Source organism: Hyaena hyaena, unplaced genomic scaffold, assembly GCF_003009895.1.
Source record: "Hyaena hyaena isolate Hyena2069 unplaced genomic scaffold, ASM300989v1 scaffold_967, whole genome shotgun sequence".
Classification (NCBI taxonomy): Eukaryota; Metazoa; Chordata; class Mammalia; order Carnivora; family Hyaenidae; genus Hyaena; species Hyaena hyaena.
The window spans coordinates 678,505-699,350 of record NW_024081608.1 but is presented as its reverse complement, the minus strand read 5'-3'; the positions used below and the strand labels follow the sequence as shown (position 1 = coordinate 699,350).

Sequence of the window (20,846 nt, the reverse complement as noted above, 5' to 3'; positions counted from 1 at the left end):
CCCTGGCGGCCTTGACAAGAGCAGCTTTAGCATTGGAGTGAGGATTAGGCTCTTGGCCGGAGATGGAGGTAAGGATGCAGAGACAGTCCCTGTAGACGGTTTTCCACGAAGCTGGGGTGGGGGGGAGCTGCAGAGAGGGGACGTCCATCAGGTGTTAACATTTTTAAGATGGCAGGTAAGGAGGCACATGTGTCCACTCGGATGACAGATCCAGAACAGAGAGAGAAGCGGCTGCCAGCGCAGCGGAGGGAGGCTTCCCAGAGGAGGGCTTTGGAAGAGCAGGAGGAGGTGAGGTCCCAGGTGTGAGCGAGGGTTTGGATGCGGTGGGGGAAGGGACACACCAGACATTGCCCTGAGAGAAGGTGGAGGGCATGGGTGCACAGGTGGGTGAATTGGAGATTTGGTGGCAGGAGAAGCTGCGGAAACTGTTTGCTCTGTCAGCTACGAGGCCAGGTCATCAGCTGAGAACAGAAAAGAGAAGCTGAGCTTAAGGACAGAAGGGGAGGTGAAAGCATTAGTTTTGAGGGTGGAAATGCACTTTGCCAGAGCAGCGTAGTGGGGCAGCTTGAGACCCAAAGACTTGACTTTACGAGACCGGTCAGCACGGAGCGTGCTTCTCCGGCAGCCCCACTCAGCTCTGGGGCAGGCGCACGTTTAGCGGGGAGTTGGCTTAAGCCAAGTTCTGTTTTGCCCAGTGAGAGCATGGAGGGAGAGGGGGCAGGGGAGCTAATGGTGTTAGGCGAGCCCTGAATCCAAGATGGGCTACGCGGGGGCTCAGGGAGATGTGGATGCCGAGAGCACGGTAGGCCTGATGTTCTCGTGCGGGCAGCGCGGCCGGAGACTCTACGTACATCACGCCGAGCAAAGGGTCCCCAGTGGAGGAGTCGCCAGCAAGAAGCTAGAGGTGGAGAGGTTATTCAGGGCGGCAAGATCATAGAAGGTGAGGTGAAGGTCATTGGAGGGGCTACTGTCAAGGAGTGAAACCTACAAATGGCAAGGACCATTCAGTTTCCACTCGGGGAGGAAGTATGGGGAGGTGACAGGCAGGGCGCGTGCGCAGGCCGTAGGCGGGGGGCGGGGGGGCGGGGGGCTGCTGCGCCGCGTCCTGATCCGGTGCTGGCTGTCCAGGTGTGTTCCCTTTGTGACCGCTCACCAGGCTGCCAGCTTAGGATTCGGGCACTTTCCTCTCCCTCGGTCATAATTCAATACAGAGTTAGAAGTGTAAACAAGGACAGGTGGATGGACACCAAGACAAGTGATGTCAGCGATGGGGCACCGTGTTCTAGCTGTTCCTTCACCCCTTCGTCTCTGCGTGTGATTCTTTTGACACGCACTGACACAGCTGCCTCACTGCGGGCTCCTGGATTTTTTCTAAATAATTGTTGTCTCGTGTCTTATGATTAAGTCTTTAATCAGTTGTCTCACGAGTAGCATCAACAGGGATTACATTTAAAATGGAATAATTTTATCCTCCAAATATGCAGGGTGATTTGAGAATTATTTTGTTATGCCTGAGTCGCGAGTCCCCAGAGACCTCCAAGGAGCCAGCACCGATGCTAGTACAAAAGGGTCTTTATTACAAGCTCGAGCAGGGGCTCACCCGTCTCCCAGTGCAGTGGCAGCTAAGTGGAGCCCCGAACAGTGGTGAGCAGGGTTTTTATGGGGTAAGGGTGGGGGTGTTGCCGTGCACACGTTGTATGTTTTGCATCATTACATAAGCACCAATCACAATTGTACAGCACCCATAGTAACAGTTTTGACCATTCAGTATCTGCGAGGCGTCCGTTACGTTTAGCGGGACCCAATCATGACCTTTGAGAATCTTTTGAAAATGACCAATTATGAGGTGGGCTCAGAGGATCTACGTGGGGCTTATGCAAGCATGAATGATTGGCTATTTTGTACAAAGTACCTGCAGCTCCCAGCCCTGACTCCTCTCCAAGACCACAGGAATGTTACACGTTTCTTTTGATTGGCAGATCTGAGGGCGGTCCGAGGGTGGCTTCAGCTGAGGCTTTGCCTGGAACTGGGCTACGTGCATCCTGAGGGTGTTCCTAACAGAGGAACTCAACTTCAGGCTTCTCACTCCCCCCTTCTCTTATGTACTTGAAGGCCCAGTCATGGGTCTTCTGCTGGGTCCCCATCATTAGGGTGGTGGTGCTGGGACCTAAGCACCATGAGTTGTATTGCCCCCAGGCGTTGCGCATGAAGGCGATCAATCTATTCATGTATTTATTGGCTCTTTGTACACCTTTGGATCTTTGGAGAAACATTTATTCAAGCCTAAGGGAACACTGTTTCTCTAGTCACAATACTTCTGACACCACATGTATGGGAGTTTTCCCCCCATACCAACTAATTTATAACTATCTGGACACCAACTAGGTGTCTTAAATTTAATTTAAATCTGACACTGGGGCGCCCGGGTGGCTTAGTCGGTTAAGCGTCCGACTTTCGCTCAGGTCATGATCTCGCGGTTCGTGGGTTCGAGCCCCGCGTCGGGCTCTGTGCTGACTGCCAGCTCAGAGCCTGGAGCCTGTTTCAGAGTCTGTCACTCCCTCTCTCTCTGACCCTCCCCTGCTCATGCTGTCTCTCTCTCTCCTAGAAATAAATAAATAAAACATTTTAAAAAAAAATTGCTTAAATCTGACACTAACTCTCCGGAGTTAGCATCAGACTCCACAGGTTAAGGCCTCAGTTCCACAGGACTGCCCACTTCACATGCCAGTCAAAAGTAATGGGTCCTCAGGGTATCTACACTTCTGTCTGACTTGGCTACAAAGTTGGATGTTCCCATAGCACCCCAGAAGGTTCAACAGTAATCATCTGGGCCTCCACAGGTGTCGTCATTACCAGTTCTGAGACACACATAAAAGGTTCGTAGTCTCAGATTTTTGTGTTGACAGTCAGGATCGGGGTCTTTTTCCCGGCAATCGGGGGCAGTGCTGCACCCGGGAACACTACAGTCTCTACAGTATGTTTACCCCGCTGTCCCAGTGATCTCCCGCCAGACTACAGAGATCTAAGTGGAAGGCGGGGAACATGATGGACGCTGATCCGGTTAATGTCAGTTCTTGAACTATCCATCCCAAGTCTCTAGGTGTTGCTAGGGGTCCTCGCAAAACCCATTTTGCGGTGGTAGGTTGGTGAGGGTTGGGGAGATGAGGGCTGGGACTGGATTTACATACAGTTAGTAGAGCAGCAAAAATCAGGAGCAGCACAGCTTGAGTTTGAGCAGGTTTTTGGGGTGTTTTGTGGCCTTCCATTGAGGGTCTGGAGCCAGGTAGTCTTCTTTGACTGCGAACAGGTCGGCTGGCCGAGCGCGCGCGGGTATAGTGAATCCACGCAGCGACTCCATCAACATTCAGGGCTGTTGGGGTTGTGAGGAACACGGTGTATGGGCCTTCCCATCTGGGCTCTAAGTTTGCTTGGTGGTGTCTCTTAACGTAGACCCAGTCACCGGGGTGGAAGCGATGCGGCTCCGGTGGTGGACCTGTTCCATAGAGGGCATACAATTTAGGCCAAACATGTTTGTGGGCCCACTGGATGTTTTTAAAATCATTCATTAGGCGCTGATCTTCAAACTCGTTAATCACCTGTGCTTGGAGATTGGGAATGATGGGAGGGGCCATCCCAAACATGATTTCAAAAGGAGTTAACCCCATCTGATATGGAGAGTTGCGCACCCTATAGAGTGCAAAGGGAAGGAGAGCCACCCAGTCTCCACCAGTCTCCAAGGTCAATTTAGTTAAGGTCTCTTTTAGGGTTCTATTCATTCTTCCCACCTGTCCTGAACTCTGGGGTCTGTACACACAATGTAATTTCCAATCCATCCCCAAGACTTTGGCTACACTCTGGCCTACCTTGGACACAAATGCAGGTCCGTTGTCTGACCCTGTCATCTGAGGAAAGCCATAACTGGGGAAGATGTCTTCTAGGAGTTTCTTGGCCTTGATCTGGGCGGTCTCATGCTTAGTTGGGAACACTTCTGTCCATCCTGAAAAAGTATCTATAAACACTAGTAGATACTTGTACCCATATAGCCCTGATTTTACCTCAGCGAAGTCTGTCTCCCAGTAGGCTCCAGGTCGTCTTCCCCTCAGGCGGGTTCCGGGGTTGTTAAGATTTTTCATGGCGTTAGTGAGTTGGCATGCCTTGGAATTGGCCACAATCTGTCCAATCTTAGAGTTAGCATCTCTGATTTTTCTCTGATTTTTCTCTTAGCATGGCGAACCAAATCTTGCATTCTTTTGATTCCCATATGGTAGGCAAGGTGTATCTTGGTCAGGGCTCTCATCCCTAGATCTTCAGGGAGGATGAGCTTGTCATCTGCCAATTTATACCATCCTTCTAGGTATTTGGTCATAGGCAGCTTTTTGATCCATTGTAAACCTTCTTTGCTATATTCGGGGACTTTAGGGAGAGTAGGGTCTCCAGGGTCAACCAGGGTAACAGCCAGGTTATGATTGGCCCTAAGAGCAGCTTGCTTGGCTACTTGGTCTGCTAGGTTGTTGCCCTTAAAGATCGGATTATCATCCTTTTGGTGACCTGGGCAGTGAATAATAGCTGGCTTTTTGGGGAGCCATAAAGCTTTTAGTAAGGCCAAGATTTCTTCTTTGTTTTTGATAGTCTTTCCCTCAGCTGTGAGCAGTCCCCTTTCTCTGTATATGGCCCCATGGACCTGTGCGGTAGCGAAAGCGTACCTGCTGTCTGTATATATATTTAATTTTTTGTCTTTTCCCAGAGTCAAGGCTTTGGTTAGGGCTGCGAGCTTGGCCTTCTGTGCCGAAGTGCCAGTGGGCAAAGGCTCTGCCCATATCGTTTTCTCCATTGACACTACTGCCACCCCCGCATACCTTTGTCCCTCCTGCATGAAGCTGCTGCGTCTGTGAACCAGGTAACTTCTGCATCTGGAAGTGGAGTGTCTCTCAGTTCAGAACGGGTCCCATGAACTTGAGCCATGACCTCGGCACAGTCATGTAAGGGTGCTTCTAAGTCCGGATCCGGCAGCAGTGTGGATGGGTTCAGGGCTGTGGGGCCTGGAAGACGATTCGGGTAGGATTAAGCAACAAGGTCTGATAGTGTGTCATGCGGGCATTGCTGAGCCATCGGTCTGGCGGTTGTTTTAAGACCCTCTCGATGGCGTGGGGAGTGGTGATAATTAACTCTTGTCCCAGTGTCAGTTTATCTGCATCCTTAACCAGAAGAGCTACTGCCGCTATCATGCGGAGGCATGGGGGCCATCCTGCAGCCACCAGGTCAAGTTTCTTCGACAGATAGGCCACTGGGCGGCGCCATGGGCCCAAACGTTGGGTCAGGACACCCTTGGCTATTCCTCCATGTTCATCTATAAACAGGTGAAACGGCTTAGTCATGTCTGCTAGGCCCAAAGCGGGTGCTGACAGGAGGGCCTGTTTTAAAGTCTCAAAAGCCCTTTGATGTTCCTCAGTCCAGAGGAAGTTAGGCTGCCCTTTCGTGGCCCCATACAGAGGTCAGGCTATCTCAGCGCACCCAGGAATCCAGAGTCTGCAGAAACCGGCTGATCCTAGAAATTCCCGCACTTGTCTGGCGTTCCTAGGGGTAGGGATTCTTAGGACCATCTCTTTTCTCACTGTGACAGCCTTCACTTACCTCCCTTGAGGATATAGCCCAGGTACTGTACTTCTTTACAGATCTGGGCCTTTTTGGCAGAGGCCCGGTATCTTGGGTCCCCCAGGGTTTGCAGCAACTTCTCAGTGCTGGTCAAGCAGGTGTCTCGACTCTCAGCCGCAATAAGCAGATCATCCACGTACTGCAAAAGAGTCAGTTGGGGGTTTGGGGAGCGGAACTCACCCAAGTCCTTGTGTAAAGCTTTGTCGAAGATGGTGGGAGAGTTCTTGAACCCCTGGGGGAGTCTGGTCCATGTTAGCTGTCCGTTGATTCCTTTGTCAGGGTCGTGCCACTCGAAAGCGAAGAGGTCTTGGCTCTTGGGAGCCAGTGGGAGGCTGAAAAAGGCATCTTTTAGGTCCAGGACTGTGTACCAGATGTGGCTAGGTGGAATAGAGCTCAACAGGGTGTAGGGGTTAGGCACCGTCGGGTGGATGTCCATTACCCGCTTATTGGCCTCTCTCAGATCCTGTACAGGCCTGTAATCGTGAGAATTTGGCTTACGGACAGGTAATAAGGGCGTCTTCCAGGCCGACTGACACGGCCTCAGAATTCCTAGGTCTAGTAGGCGTCTGATATGGGGAGTTACACCCTTTTTGGCTTCCAGGGACATGGGGTACTGGCGGCCCCGGGCCGGGTCTGCCCCAGGCTTCAGTTCCACGAACACTGGGGGCCTACGCTTTGCTAACCCCATGCCTCCAGTCTCAGCCCGCGCTGATGGGAACTGCTGGAGCCGAGGTTGGACCCCTGCATCTGGTGTCAGCGGCACCTCATGCAGGTGATATCCGTCCATCAGCCCCAAGGTGAGCACGTGTATTGGCTGCCCAGCCTGGTCCAATACCCTAGTCCCTTCGGCCAAAAAATGGATTTGAGCTCCCAGCTTGGTCAGTAGGTCGTGGCCTAGCAAGGGGTATGGGCAGTCTGGGATGACCATAAAGTAGTGGGGTACCTGGCCCACACCAAGATCAACCGTTCTTCGGGTAGTCCATGGATACTGCTTCGTCCCTGTGGCTTCCTGGACCCATGATGTCTTGTTTGACAGGGGGCCAGCTGGTCAGCTGGTTGCTGGAGCACAGAATGTTGAGCCCCAGTGTCCACTAAGAACTCGGTGGACTTCCCCTCCACTTTTAGGGTTACCCTGGGTTCAGGGAGGGGTGCTGAACCCCGTCTCCCCTAATCGCTGTCCTCTCCCATTACTAGAATGGGAGCTTTGGACTTTCTCTTGGGGCATTCTTTAACCCAGGGTCCTTTTTCTTTGCAGTAGGTGCACTTGACATTGGGACAATTTTTGGCCCAGTGTCCCTCTTCTTTGCAGTAGGCACACTGATTTTTGCCTAATCGGGGGCACCCTCTGAGCCTCTGGGAGTTCTCCTTACCTTCTTCTCCTGAAGCCAACTGCCCGAGGCGTCTTTCCGGTCCTCCGGTTCTGCAGTTGCCGTGAGTAGGGTCTCGGCCAAGCCCTGGTTTTGTCTCCTCTCAGCTCTCATCTGTTTGTCCTCTGCACTGTCCCTGTTGCTGTGCACCCTCTCTGCCACAGCCACTAGATCTTGGAGGCTCTTTTCTCCTAGACGTTCTAATTTCTGAACTTTTCTCCGAATGTCGGGAGCAGACTGGTTGATAAAAGCCATGGTCACCGCAGCTAGGTTTGCTGGGGCCTCAGGGTCCATAGGGGCGCACGGGCGGAATGCCTCCATTATTCTCGCAAGGAATGCCGCGGGGCTTTCCTCGGGTCCCTGACGGACATTGTATACCTTAGCCATGTTAGCAGGCTTGCGAGCCGCAGCCTTGAGACCTGCCAACAGAGTCGGGCGGTAGACTGAGACTCTCCTCACCTTCAGCCAAGTTGTAGTCCCAATCCGGCCGTGCCAAGGGAAACCCAGTGTCAGTTCAAGCCTGGTCAGTGGTGGGAACTCCAGTGGGCCCAGGAACCAATTTCCTGGCTTCCCACTGGATTCTTTCCCGCTCCTCAGTAGTGAACAGAACCTGCAACAATTGCTGGCAATCATCCCAGTGGCTGATGAGTGAACGAAACAGTTTCTAATAGGTCAATAAGGGCACGGGGATTCTCCGAGAACGGAGCATTCTGGGACCTCCAGTTGTACAGATCGCTTGTGGCGAAGGGCCAGTAATGGTGGTGCTGGTTACCCCGATCATGGGGGGGGGGGGGGGGGGGTGGCTCTCAGGGGCAGGACGGTAGAGTCCGGTCCCTTGGGCGTCATTCCATGGCAGCTTCGTGTCCCTTGGGCGGGGGGGGGGGGGCCCATCTCTGCCGACCTCAGGGCCACTGGGGCTGGTGGGGCAGGGGGCGCCAGTGGTTCGGGTGGCTCCCCTGCCCCTTCCGCTGGGCCCTGTGGAGGGGGTAGATAAGGAGGGGGAAAAATTAATTCTTCCTCTGTTTCACTCTGTAAGATAGGGTAGAGCGGCACAGAGGGTTTAGTTTCCTTTTTCGGCTTCTCCGAAGCTCGGGAGGGTGTTTTCAGCTACCGCCAGGACCTCAGGTCTCTGTGGAGGCAAGAAACTTTTAATCCAAGGGGGTGGGTCATCAACCAGATCGGCCCAAACCACGATGTATGGGACTTGGTCTGGATGCCCCGTTTGGGGTTGGAAAACCCAGTCCTTGACCTTCTGAATGGTATCGCGGTCGAAGGTCCCCTCTGGTGGCCATCCTACGTTGAGAGCTGGCCATTCTGAGCTGCAGTAGCTTCGGAATGGACCTTTCCTGACAATCACCAAGAGGTTATGAACTCGTTTTTTAACCTCTCCAAAATGGGCTAACATTAAGTCTAGGGGTTTGGATGAAGTCTGTCCCATAGCGTCAGTCTCAGTCACAAGGTGATGAACACCAACAGAGAAAATCGGCAACCAGGGAGAGACACAGACACAGAAGGCTAGTCAACCGAAAAGTGAGACGCCGGCCTCAAGCCAGTTCGCGGTAGCATCTCGCTCTGCCTTTTACTGAGTTCTACCGAAGTGAGGGGCAGTCCTTACCCCCTTTACCGAGTTCCTTCGAAGTCAGGGGCACCGAGTCCCCTCCACAGATGGGGGCCTGGAACGTCTTCACAGGATCCCCTGTGGCCATGGCCCTTTGGCGCATCCGCCCCAACCGTTATCGGCCACCTCCAGAAACAACTTTACCCGGGATCACCAGAACACAGAACATAGAACTGACTAGACAAACAGAGACAAACAGTTTCTTACCGGTCGATTGACCCTTCGGATTGGGGATCCTGGGGGTCTTGGGGTTCCTGGCCAACGCACCAAATGTTATGCCTGAATCGCGAGTCCCCAGAGACCTCCAAGGCCGATGCAAGTACAAAAGGGTCTTTATTACAAGCTCGAGCAGGGGCTCACCCGTCTCCCGGTGCAGTGGCAGCTAAGTGGAGCCCCGAACAGTGGCGAGCAGGGTTTTTATGGGGTAAGGGCGGGGGTGTTACCGTGCACACGTTGTACGTTTTGCATCATTACATAAGCACCAATCACAATTGTACAGCACCCATAGTAACAGTTTTGACCATTCAGTATCTGCGAGGCGTCTGTTACGTTTAGCGGGACCCAATCATGACCTTTGAGAATCTTTTGAAAATGACCAATTATGAGGTGGGCTCAGAGAATCTACGGGGGGGGGGGGGGGGGGGGGGGGGGGGGGGGCTCCTGCAAGTGGTGATTGATTGGCAAGTTTGTACAAAGTAACTACCTGCAGCTCCCAGCCCTGACTCTCTCCAAGACCACAGGAATGTTACATGTTTCTTTTGATTGGCAGATCCGAGGGCGGTCCGAGGGTGGCTTCAGCTGAGGCTTTGCCTGGAACTGGGCTACAGAGGACTCAATTTCAGGCTCCTCAATTTAACAAGTCAGCTTATAGCCCGGCAGGTGGCGCGTTCAGTCCGGGAGACAGGTTTCAGGCCGTTTCCTTCGAGGCCGCTCTGGGACTGTCCTTGGTGTCTCTGGGACTTGTCACCGGAGAGCCTGTGAGTGATGTGAATTCCAGGCCCTTTGTGAAGGGAGGCGGGCGCCCACTGCTCAGGCACCTGATGTCCTCGTCCAGATGGCCCCAGAGTGGGGCTCCTGAGGTCCCCGCGGTGTCTGTGCTCCGGGAAGACAAAGGCCCCTTGGTTCCTCCTGGGGGCCCCAGGGGTCCAGGTGGGATGGCTGCCACTGGGCCGGCTTGGGCCTGCAGGACGCCGGCTGATTTACGTGCCTGTCCCCCCTCGCCTCCTCAGTGTCAGAGACGGAGGTGTCAGCCACCTGACGGCGTTCAGAGCCGCAGCCAGGCTCCCTCTACTGGAATCCAGGGTCTCCCCGAGCTGGTGGCCCCTGCGTCCCCTGAGAGCCAGAGGCGGTTGTGCTCCACGACGCATGTGTTTGAGATGCACGCCCCCCCTCACCCGTGCAGGGTCCGGTTACCTTCCTCCCTCTCTGGCTCCATTGCGTGGGTCTCTAAAAGCCCCATTTCCCCCCTTAATTTGGTCATCATGATTTTTACCTTTATCGATTTTCTCCGAGGAAACCAATCACTTGGGTTTAAAACAGTCGTTCTGAGAAAATTTCCAATTAGGATTAATGTTTACCTTCACGTTGGAACTCGGGATCAGGCTGTCGTCTTCTCTGCTGCTCGCGGGTGTAAAAGTGAGCAGCGAGCAGGGGTGTGGGGCTGGGGCACTTGTGGGGGCTGCCGGACAGGGCACATGACTTGCACTTACATTCAAGTTCCCGGAAGTTTACTTGTGTTATAAACGTGTCCTAAAAATTCCACGGGACATTTTTATCCTAACAAACATATGTTACTTAGTCACAGTGCAGATTTAATTGCACATCTTTTATTTGCTTAAAGCAGACGAGCATACCTCCCCCTTCCCCTCACCTCTCCTTCCCCTCTTCTTTCTCCCTCACCTCTCCCTCACCTCCCCTTTCTCCCTCACCTCCCCTTTCTCCCTCACCTCTCCCTCACCTCTCCTCTCTCCCTCACCTCACCCTCACCTCACCCCACCCTCACCTTGCCCTCACCACTCCTTCACTTCGCCCTCACCTCACTGACATTGCTCCCAAACCTTCTGGACCTGTGGGGTTGTCTCTGGCCCCCTGGAACTTGGACATCAAGGCCAGGAGGGTCCATGTCACCACCCTCCCCTCACGTGGAACCTGCACTATTGAGCTGCTGGGCTGGAAGAACATTCCAGGGGAGGCAGCAGGCAGCCAAGATGGGTTGGTGTGTCACACGAGTTTGTCCCTTGCTCAGGGTTCTGGGGAAGCCTCTCTGATGGGCACCCCGGGATTGTGCCCACCTCCCCAGGGGGCCGCGTCCGTCTTGAGCTCCGCGTTTGGCCATCTTTGCCTGTCTGGGTGGTGGGCGTGGGGCAGCTGTGGGGCAGATGGGCTGGGGTGTGCAGGCCACTCGGAGAGAGGCGGTGTGTCGTGGGGGTCCCGGGAGCGGCCCAGCCTCGTGTTCACTCCTCCTCAAGACCCCGCAGCTCCTCAGGAAGACTGCATAGCCACCGCCCTTGGGTTTGTCAGGAATGTGGCTGGCAGGGGGTCTGAGCCCAGGCGGCTTGTGGGACTCGGGGAGCAGGGTCCAGAACCGAGTCATCCGTGGAGAGGCAGGGCAAGACGAGGCACGAGGTGGAGAAATGTGGCAGCTGGGGACGCCCGGGTCAGGCCCCTGGCGCTTGGCCAGAGGTCAGACCTGGCTGATTTCTCGTGGCTGCTGTCCAAGCCTTGCCCTGATGTGGGCTTCAGTAGTGGACCTTGAAACTCCAGAACTGGGGGTGTTCGCTGGGGGTGTTGCCGAGTGGGGGTGAGTGCGGGCTGAAGGAGGCGAGCAGGCCACGCCGCTGCCTCACTTGTTCTCCACGGGGCCCGTGACAGATGTTCGCACCCCCGTGCTCATAGCAACGCCGTTCCCGTAGTTAAGAGTGACGGCAGCCCCACTGTGCACCGATGGGTGAACGGATGGGCAAAACCAGCCCATTCGTACAATGCGACGTGGTTCTGCTTTCAAAAGGTGGGAGAGCCTCACACCCGCTGCAGCGTGGACGAGGGAGGAGGACACGATGCTGGGTGAAACAACCCAGTCACAGAAACGTAAGGACCGTGTGACTCACTTCTGTGATGCGCTCCCGCTCTCAGACTCGCGGAGACAGCATAGGTGGCGGGCGTCGGGCTGGCGCAGGGGGAGCTGGCGTCTGGGGGCGCCTGAGGAGGTGGAACGTCCTCCCTGGTCCCCGGAAGCAGCATCAAGCTGTGCTGTCGCTCCCCTCCCCATCTTGAGACCCCGAAGGGGACAGAGAGGCCCCGGCACAAGGCCCCAGTGAAGGGTCCCAGCTCCACCCTCCTGACCAGCGTCACGCTGCCAGGGAGGGTGGCTGGCCCGCTGGCACCGTGCTCACCACACAGGACCTCATACCGCCCAGGCCTGGGCGGCCCTGTTCCACCCGCTGACCAGACCCCGGGGTGTCCCTCGGCCTCAGACTGCCCCAGACATGGAGACGGTGACCCTTGGTCACGGGACACACGGGTCTCTGTGGCACTCGTGGGGGCGGCACACCCACCATGCCTCTCAAAGTGTAGTTCTCAGAGCCAAGCCCGCAGTTCGGCCACGTCTGATTTTTCTTTTTAAGTTTTATGATTTCTTTTGAGAGAGAAAGAGAGAGGGAGGGAGCGAGGATCCCAAGCTGGCTCTGCACTGAGTGTGGAGCCCACGCAACTGTGAGATCAGGACCTGAGCTGAGATCGAGAGTCAGGTGCTTAACCCAGACCCCCCACCCCCACCCCCGCCTCGCCTGATTACGTGAATCGTCACAAACTGTTGTGCTTGAGCTTCCCTCCAACAGCTAACCGAGGGGCGTGCAGTGATGGCAGTCTTCTTGAGGAGGCGGCCCTCCTGCTTGGCGATTTTGAAAATGCCCCCGTCACACGCCCTGCACACACACACACACGTGTGTACACGCAACATGCACAGTTCTCTGCCGTACAATTTAGTATCCAAATTGTGACAATTTAGAGACTGAAAGGGGCCACTCTGTTCGTTCACGCCATGTCTGCAGGTGCCCACAGGACTGTCCCGGGGGCGCGCCCTTCCACCAAGAGGGTCCTTCATGCTCAGGTCCTGACTTTTCCTCAAGACGTGTTTCCACCCCTCTCTCTCTTCTTCCAGCCACACCAGCTTTTGCCTGCTGCCTCAGGGCCTTTGCGTGTGCTCTTCCTATGACCTGAGCCACCCTCTCCTCCCCCGGCTCATTTCTACTCATGCTTTAGTCTCTGCTGAAATGCTGCTGCCTGGGACGTACATTCACAGCCCCTCTGTGTCCATACCTCCTTCAGGGGCTGGCCTGATTTCCGTTCTGGCATGTAACACAATTTGTAATGGCATACTTGTTCACTGGGCCGATTTGTTCAGTGTGGCCCTTGCCCTGTGGACTGTGAGCTCCGTGCAGGTGGGGAGCAGCGGTGCTTCCCACCCGGTGTCCAGCACGCTGTGCCTCTGGTGTTCAGTGGATGACTTTGTTACCGCACCTTTACTTACCGGGGAGAAACCTACGCCCAGAGAGAAGGGGATCAAGGCCCTCCAGTCTGATCAGGTCACATCCTAAGCATCAACAAGTCTCTGTCCTTTGACCCAAAGATGCCTGTGGCTCTTCCGGCCTACGCTTGGACCCCTCGCGGACTGAGCAAGAATCCAGGCTCCTTCCCTGGAGAGCAGTAAATCGGCACTGATTTGGGCAGAGCAGCCCCCCTCTGCCAGGTATGTGTGCAGAGGGCAGGAAGCACGGTCCCCACTTCCGCAGGACAACGCGGGGGCAGCACGCCCCCACCCAGGCCTGGCTCTGGGGGTAGGATCTGGGGCTCAGTCCCAGCCCAGCGTGCTGGGTGGAGGCATGTTCTACTCCCCGGAGGACTGACGTGAACGGCGGTGGCGAGCTCCAATTCAGCGCCCTCAATCCCTGAGGGCTCCTAAACTCCAGGACGTCCCATCCAATAAGCCCGGAGTGGCGGGGGGTTAATGAGCCTGTGGATGAGTTTATCTTGGCAGGAAATGCAAGTGCAGATAATGGCAGCGTGGAAAGAGACCATTAGTGGGAACGCAGAGAGAAGAAAATAAAATCAGCATAGACTCCCCTGCGAAGTCCCTGGAGCCACACACGTGGCCCTGAGGGCACTGGGCCAGATTCTCCGTCGGCGGCAGCAGCGATGACCCGCTTCGAACAAGAAGCAATTTCTGTTTCCATCAACCACATCGACTCTGTCAGTTTGAAAGAGTGAACATTCCTTCCTGCCATTTGCTGGGATTTTGCTAATTCTTTCCTTTTTCTGGCAAGTGTACTAGCTCAGGCCTGGTTCAGAAGCAAGTGACAGGTGTAGCTCACACTGGGCTAAGTGAGAAATGAAGCCTGCGATGTACAGGGCTCACCGTGGGCCTCCGCGGCGGCGGCCCTTCCTCCTCTCGTCTCGGCTGCTCTCCTCTGAGCGGGGTTTCCCTGCAGGGCTGGGCGCCGGGGCAGGAGATGACGGTTAGTGTGTGTGACCACAGAGCCTGTGACCACAGAGCCCGCCAGCCTGTCGTGCTGGTCTCGCCGCAGAAGAGTTGGTGACTCCGGCCTCCGGGGAGCCCCGGACGCTCTCGTGTGGGCAGAACTGCCTCTCTATAACTTCTGCACGAAGTGTCCTTTCATGGTGCTCCCGAGTCCTGCGTGGAGAGAAGTCTGCAGAAGCACGAACTCAGATATAATTTCCCAGCCTGCACCCTGACCTGGGCTTTCCGTGAGCTGCTCAAATGAATGCATTTTCCTGGATTTGCAGATTAGGGTGCTGGGGGGCATCAGGGAGGTAGCTGCTGGGAACGGCTGTTAGAAGTGATTTCTCAAAACGTGGTAACGTCAGACTAGGCTCTCGCTCACTGTTCAGACTTTGCTTATAAATTCTGGAGAGGAGCACCTGTCCCCCCGGATGCCTCGGAGACCCCCTTCTTCCCTGCATGGTCCAGACTTGGCAACCCAGGTTCCGTGATTATGGAGTGCCCGAAGTGATTCCCTCCAGGGGCCCCCGCGATTTCTCATCCACGTGTGAAAACACCCACATGGCCCCCCCTGGCCTGCAGCGCCCCATGTGGCATAGCCCCCGCCTGCCATCAGTGCCCATCACCCCTCCCAGTTCTGCCTCAGCCCCTCCGACACTCCTGCTATTCCTTGAACATGCTGAGCTCACGTCTACCCCAGGGCCTTTGCACTTCCTATTTCACTTGCCTAAACACAGTTCCCACAGACCCCACCCTTTCAGTCTCCATTCAAGTGTCACCTCCTCCTAAAGGCCTTCGCTGACCACCTGTCTAATGCATCGTCCTTCACCAAGTCACACTCACACCACCCTTTTCCTCAGCATACTTGTCACTGTCTGAAATTATGTGCCAGTTTGTTTAGAGAATAGTTTCTGAGTCCACCAATTCTGGAACTGGATGCCTTCTCTGAATGTCAGTATCCCCACTTGCCACGTGGCCTTGGGAAAGTAACTTGGTTTCATTTTGCCTTCCTCAGTTTTTCATTTATAAGTGGGGGATAAGGAGACCGTCTGCCTCAGGTGTTAATGGCATCAAGTGAGTGATTTAACCCACGTGAGGTGTTTAGAATAGTGGAGGTGCAGATGGAGGCTGTGACAGTGTTTACTTGTATGAGTGCTTCATCTGTGACGTCCCCTGGTGCTCCCACCGCCATCGTCCCCATCACTGTCACTGCCATCACCACCATCACTGTCACCGCCATCATCCCCATCACTCATCGCCATCATCACTGCCATCGTCCCCATCACTGTCACCGCCATCGTCCCCATCACTGTCGTCACCATCATCACCGTCATCGTCCCCATCACTGTCACCACCATCATCCCCATCACTGTCACCGCCATCGTCCCCATCACTGTCACCGCCATCGTCCCCATCACTGTCATCGCCATCATCACTGCCATCGTCCCCATCACTGTCACCGCCATCGTCACCATCACTGTCATCGCCATCATCACTGCCATCGTCCCCATCACTGTCACCGCCATCGTCCCCATCACTGTCACTGCCATCGTCCCCATCACTGTCACCGCCATCATCACATCACTGTCACCATCACCATCATCGTCCCCATCACTGTCACCGCCATCACCATCATCCCCATCACTGTCACCGCCATCATCACAGTCACCGTCACCATCATCACCATCATCGTCCCCATCACTGTCACTACCATCATCACAGTCACCGTCACCATCATCACCATCATCGTCCCCATCACTGTCACTACCATCATCACAGTCACCGTCACCATCATCACCATCATCGTCCCCATCACTGTCACTACCATCATCACAGTCACCGTCACCATCATCACCATCATCGTCCCCATCACTGTTTCCTAACGGGGCTGTAAACTGAGGGAGCTCAGTCTGCCCAGTCTGGGCCAGTGGGTGGCATGGGGTAGGCGTGGAAGTATTTGTGGAATGAATGTGCAGTTCCTGAGTGAACACGTGTGCAAACGCTCCAGATGCAGTGGGGTTCTGCTGCGAGGCCGACGGTCCATGGAAGAGACCACTGACCGCTGGAGTCTGGCTGATAAAGGATCAAAAATAAAAGCCAGCCTCCGCCCACCCCGGATGCTCTTCCAGCTTTGCCTGCTCTCCTGGCGCCTGAGTCACCCGGGACTCCGTGTTGCCTCATTGATAAGTGTCCGGGCAGATTCAGTGATGGATTTTGCATCAATTCCATCCTGCCCTGGGAGCAGGCCTGGGCAGAAAAGCTCTCTAAATAGAGACAACTAATGGCGGCTGTGTGGCCCTGGGCAAAGGGAGGTGGCGGGAGAGAGCTTCCTTTTCACTAGCGGAGGCCCAAGAGGCCAGGCAGGAGGTGTGGGCCCAGCCTGCTCTGCGCCCAGACTCCCCGCAGCCTGGCTCACAAAGCTGCCTGCGGGCTCTGCTGGGAAGAGGCTTGCGAGTGGGTTCTGGGTGAGGAGTCCGAGCTCAAAAGGAGGACGAGAAGCTCAGCCCCTGCCTGGCAGCGCCTGCCTGGAGGCCGGGGCGCAGAGGCCGCCCTCCTGCCGTGCCTGGCAGACGGAGCAAATCAGATGATTTGCTCATGAAATTCAGCACTCCGGGTCGCGGTGGGAATTCGGGTTCTGTAACTTGAAAATATTCTACTAATCGAGAAAAAAAATAAGAGAAATAGCTCTCTTTCATGTTGCCATCAAAATCCATCATTTATGAGATGGTCCTTTTTATCCAGACACTTAGCTTGTTAAGTATCCCACACGCCAAACCCCAAGGTGGCTCCTTCCTCCGCAGATCTCCTGTCAGATGGAAACCACGCATGCTCCCCGGGGTTTCACGCGTCCTCGGGGGGCCGGCCTCCTGCAGCTCCAACTCCCCGTCCCCACACATCGCTCTTCCAGCCATTCATCCTGCTTCTGTCTGCGCAGGGAAGTCCGGAGTTGGGACTCGGCCCCGTTTTCCATGAAAGAGATGGGGGGGCGGCCCATGATCCCCCAGTGCGTTCCCGCAGGAGGGGACCCCTGCCCCACCTGCTGCCGGTCGATCATGCTCATTATCAGAAATGCCCCCACTTACCCTCTGATGAATGGGCTCACATGGGATCTCTTTCTCTACCCCGTCAGCACTGACTTTGCAACTTTCCAGGGAAGAATTGGTTCTGGGGAATAACTGAGTCACTCATTTTGCGTTTGACTCTGGTGACTCACAGCTCAGGTTTGGAGCGCCGTTTCATTAGTCTCGTGCCGTTTTTGCCACCTCTGAAGCAGCTACAATCGGCCAGTCTGGATGGTGGTGAAGGGGGGTTGGGCAGCCCGCCGACCCTGGTGATAAGGTCAGAGGGTCTGGGAGTGCAGGGGGCCTGGCCCTCTTCCTGGGGGGGCGTGGGAGGCGGGGGCCACCCCCGTGCCCTCCACACCTGCAGGGCGGGGCTGTGCCATGACGAGGCTGCACAGAGCTCCCCACGCTCCCTGAGGGCTGGGCCCCCCTGAGAGGTCCGAGGCTGAACACCTGGTGGGCGTCACGGACAAGGTGGGGGTCTGGAGCGTCACCGCATGGCCCGGTGGCCAAGGTGATCACAGAGCAGTGGGACCTCGATGGTCATGAACACGGGGGCCCAGCATCAGGCTCCACCCCACGCACCCTTACGTGTTCACTCCGCACAAGCCCCTCCCGCTGGAGGACGAAGCTTCGGAGGGAGACCACGTGACTGGGCAGGCTGGCCGCGCAGCCTCACTGTCCTCCGGCCTGGTGGCCCGACCCTGGGCACTGCACCCACAACCAGCGCGGACGGTCCACTTCCCGCCTGGGGCTCCCCATCTCCTCGCTGGCCCCGGGCCTGCCGGCAGGGACAGCTTCCTGCCCTAAGTCCCGGGCGTGTCCGTGCTCCTGGTGGGCTCCCTGTGCCCCCTCCACAGCCCCGAGAACAGCCTTTCTTCAGCGGTGCCCGCGATCCGCCTGCGCTGATTCTCTGCCCTCAGGACACCGACTGGAGCCCCAGAGAAAGTGTGAACCACTGGAGATGGGGCTTCTCGCCCTGGAGGAACCGGGGCTCAGGGCGGGCAAGTTCCTCTGTGCACCTGACGTGTGGCCTGGGCTCACACCCGCCCCGTCCCCATCCCCTCCTCTTCTAGAAGGGGGTTCCCAGTTGTCTGAGAGGTAACGCTGTGACTGCCAGATGCTCGTGGCAAGAGAGGCCATACTCAGGAGGGTGAGCCGACACGAAGAAGCGTCTGCAGGGAGAGAGTCCCAAAGCTTAGAGGACGTAAGCTCCCAGTAACACCGTGGAAAGTATGAAACATGGAGCAAAGATTTAGGGGACGATCTGCCCTGAAAGACTCTTGCCCCCCTGCCAGGCTGAGTCTGACGCACGCGGTCTGCAGGCCGCACCAGGAGACACAGGTCCCTGGCTTACGCGGGGGCCCAGCCTGGACAGCAGCGGGACCCCCAGCTGTGGCCCAGCAGGGAGGTCTTCAGGGGGTCGGGGCAGAGCCCTCGCCAGCAGCCGGTCACCAGCAGGGTTGGTAGGAGACGCGCGGCCTTGGGGGGTGTGTGCGTCTGAGGGTGAACATCCTGCGAGTGCGCAGGTGGGGGACGGTCACCGTCACGGTGCTTTTCCTCACGTCCTCGTATTCGCTCGGAGCGCTGAGCAGCCTTGTAAAGTCATAGCTATTTTTAGGAAGGACAGTGTCCTTGCACAAATACAAGGATGCTTTAGAGTCAAAGCAAAACATGATCTACTGGGGACGGCGGCCTGTGCTTCCCCTCTGCCATTAAATTACTTGGCCTGACAGCGTGTCCAAGTATTGAATTATTAAATACAGAAATGTTGGCACCATTTAAGTGCAGTTCCTGTAAGCTCAGTGTGTGGAAGAAAGGTCACAGAGGAAACTCTCTGTAGAAAGACGAAAGGAAGCCTGGAACAGAGACCCAGGTGTCCCGCTGCGGCAGGGGGAGGCGGGGAAGGCGGAGGCGGGAGGGCACCCCCAGAGAGGGTGCAGGGCACGGCAGGGCGGAGAGGCCAGTCCCCGGGACTCGGCGGGGCTTCCAGGCTGGACGTGGGTTCTCACCGGAGGTTTACCGATGAGGGGGCGCTGCTCACGGCAGGAAGTGAAAATAATCACCTGCCCCAGAGAGCGAGTTCTGAGTTTGCAGCAGCCGCATGGCCCAGGAAGATACGTGCGCAGATGTCACCACGTCCACACTGACCGGGGGCGTCTCCCTAGCATGCGGCCCTGTCTGCACTGACTAGGAATGTTGTTCTCATTCTCCAGGGGGGTTTGTAGCTGCCTGGGGTTATTTCCTCATTACCCCTGTGCTTTACACTGACCTCAGATGTTTCCATTGTCCACTGTTGTGTCTGCACCGGCCTGGCCTAATTCTCCAGGTGTGTCTACACTGAACACGGATGTTTCCTCACTCTCTCAGTGTGTCTAAACTGAGAAGGCTCCCTTCTCTAGTTACCCTGCCGTGTCTGCGCTGACCTGCTGGTCTCCCCACCCCCCTGCCGTGTCTGCGCTGACCTGCTGGTCTCCCCACCCCCCTGCCGTGTCTGCGCTGACCTGCTGGTCTCCCCACCCCCCTGCTGTGTCTACGCTGACCTGCTGGTCTCGCCTCTACTGCTGTGTCTGCTCTGAGCCTGCGGGGGCTCCCTAGTCCCCTGGGCCTGACGGGCCACCTGAGCTCCTCCAAGGTTTGCCGGCAAGACAGCCAGGAGCTAGTGCTCAGCGCCCCCCAGGCCGGCCCAGGGCTCTTAGCCAGGAGCACTGGCTCCAGTGTGGACGCATCAGTTCAGGACTGTTTTCCTGCCTGGGAATCTGCTTCAGACAAATTGTTCAGTCAGCCAATTAACGAGCCCCACCCCCACCCTTGCCCTGGGGCTGGTGCGGCCTTCCTGGCCTCCCCCCGGCGGGGGGGAGGGGAACCACTGAGCACAGGGCTGACCGGGCCAGAGCCCCCTCCCCAGTGGAGGCTGAGTGGCAGGGAGAGAGGGGCTCTCTTCCCGGACCCCGAGGACAGGTCCCGTGTCCCAGGAGGGAGCGACGGTACCCGCGGCCGGTGACCCAGATGCCGAGCCCGATGGAAGGGAGGTGAGGTGGGATCCGTGGTCACAGCGAGAGGCCTGCCCGAGGCTCAGACGCCTGTCCCTGCATCTCAGGCCGCAGCCCCGAGCGGTCGGGCCCCTTCCCCAGCCGAGGCCTCAGAGAACCCCTGAGGCCCCCCAGGTGAGGCCTCCTAAGTGTGGGCCCCCCTCCAGTTACGGACCCTCAGGTAGGGTTCCCCCAGATGCGGGCTCCCAGGTTAGGCCCCTTGTTGAAGCCCCTATAGGTGAGGGCCTCCCAGGTAGGGTCTCCCCAGGTGAGGACCCTCAGAGCTGCCTTCCGGGGTCTGAGCTCGTGGACTTGACGGCACCAGGCCTGGGCCTCGGGGTCTTCTGGGAGGGGGCCTCGGACCAGGCACGGACCGGTCTCTGCGGGACCGGGGCTGCGCGTCTGTAGACGGTGGGGTTGGCACCAGCCGCTGCCGCGGTCAGGACGCCTGCGTCCCCGCACCCCCCCGTCCTCTGTGTCCCCCGGTGAACTCAGGGCCGGCTGCGGGGCAGGATGCGGGCTCCGTGCAGCGTCCACACCTGCCTGAGTCCCCAGGTGGTGGCTTTGCAGTAAATGTCCCGGGCGTGGGGGGGGGGG

General features: G+C 56.7%; 1 protein-coding gene across 1 annotated transcript; it reads right to left on the bottom strand.

Annotated features, from left to right (window-relative positions):
- Positions 1 to 766: 766 nt before the first annotated feature.
- Positions 767 to 19,323, bottom strand: LOC120223272 (the record flags this gene model as incomplete). Its single annotated transcript, XM_039221313.1, is given in 16 exon segments — positions 767 to 898; positions 4,235 to 4,884; positions 4,887 to 5,039; positions 5,042 to 5,611; positions 5,614 to 6,706; positions 6,709 to 6,867; positions 6,922 to 7,041; positions 7,083 to 7,464; positions 7,466 to 7,657; positions 7,659 to 7,783; positions 10,215 to 10,254; positions 11,484 to 11,631; positions 15,342 to 16,228; positions 17,370 to 17,533; positions 18,575 to 18,732; positions 19,284 to 19,323. Coding segments are annotated over 16 exon segments (5,013 nt in total), but the record flags the coding sequence as incomplete, so codon positions are not given.
- Positions 19,324 to 20,846: the final 1,523 nt, after the last annotated feature.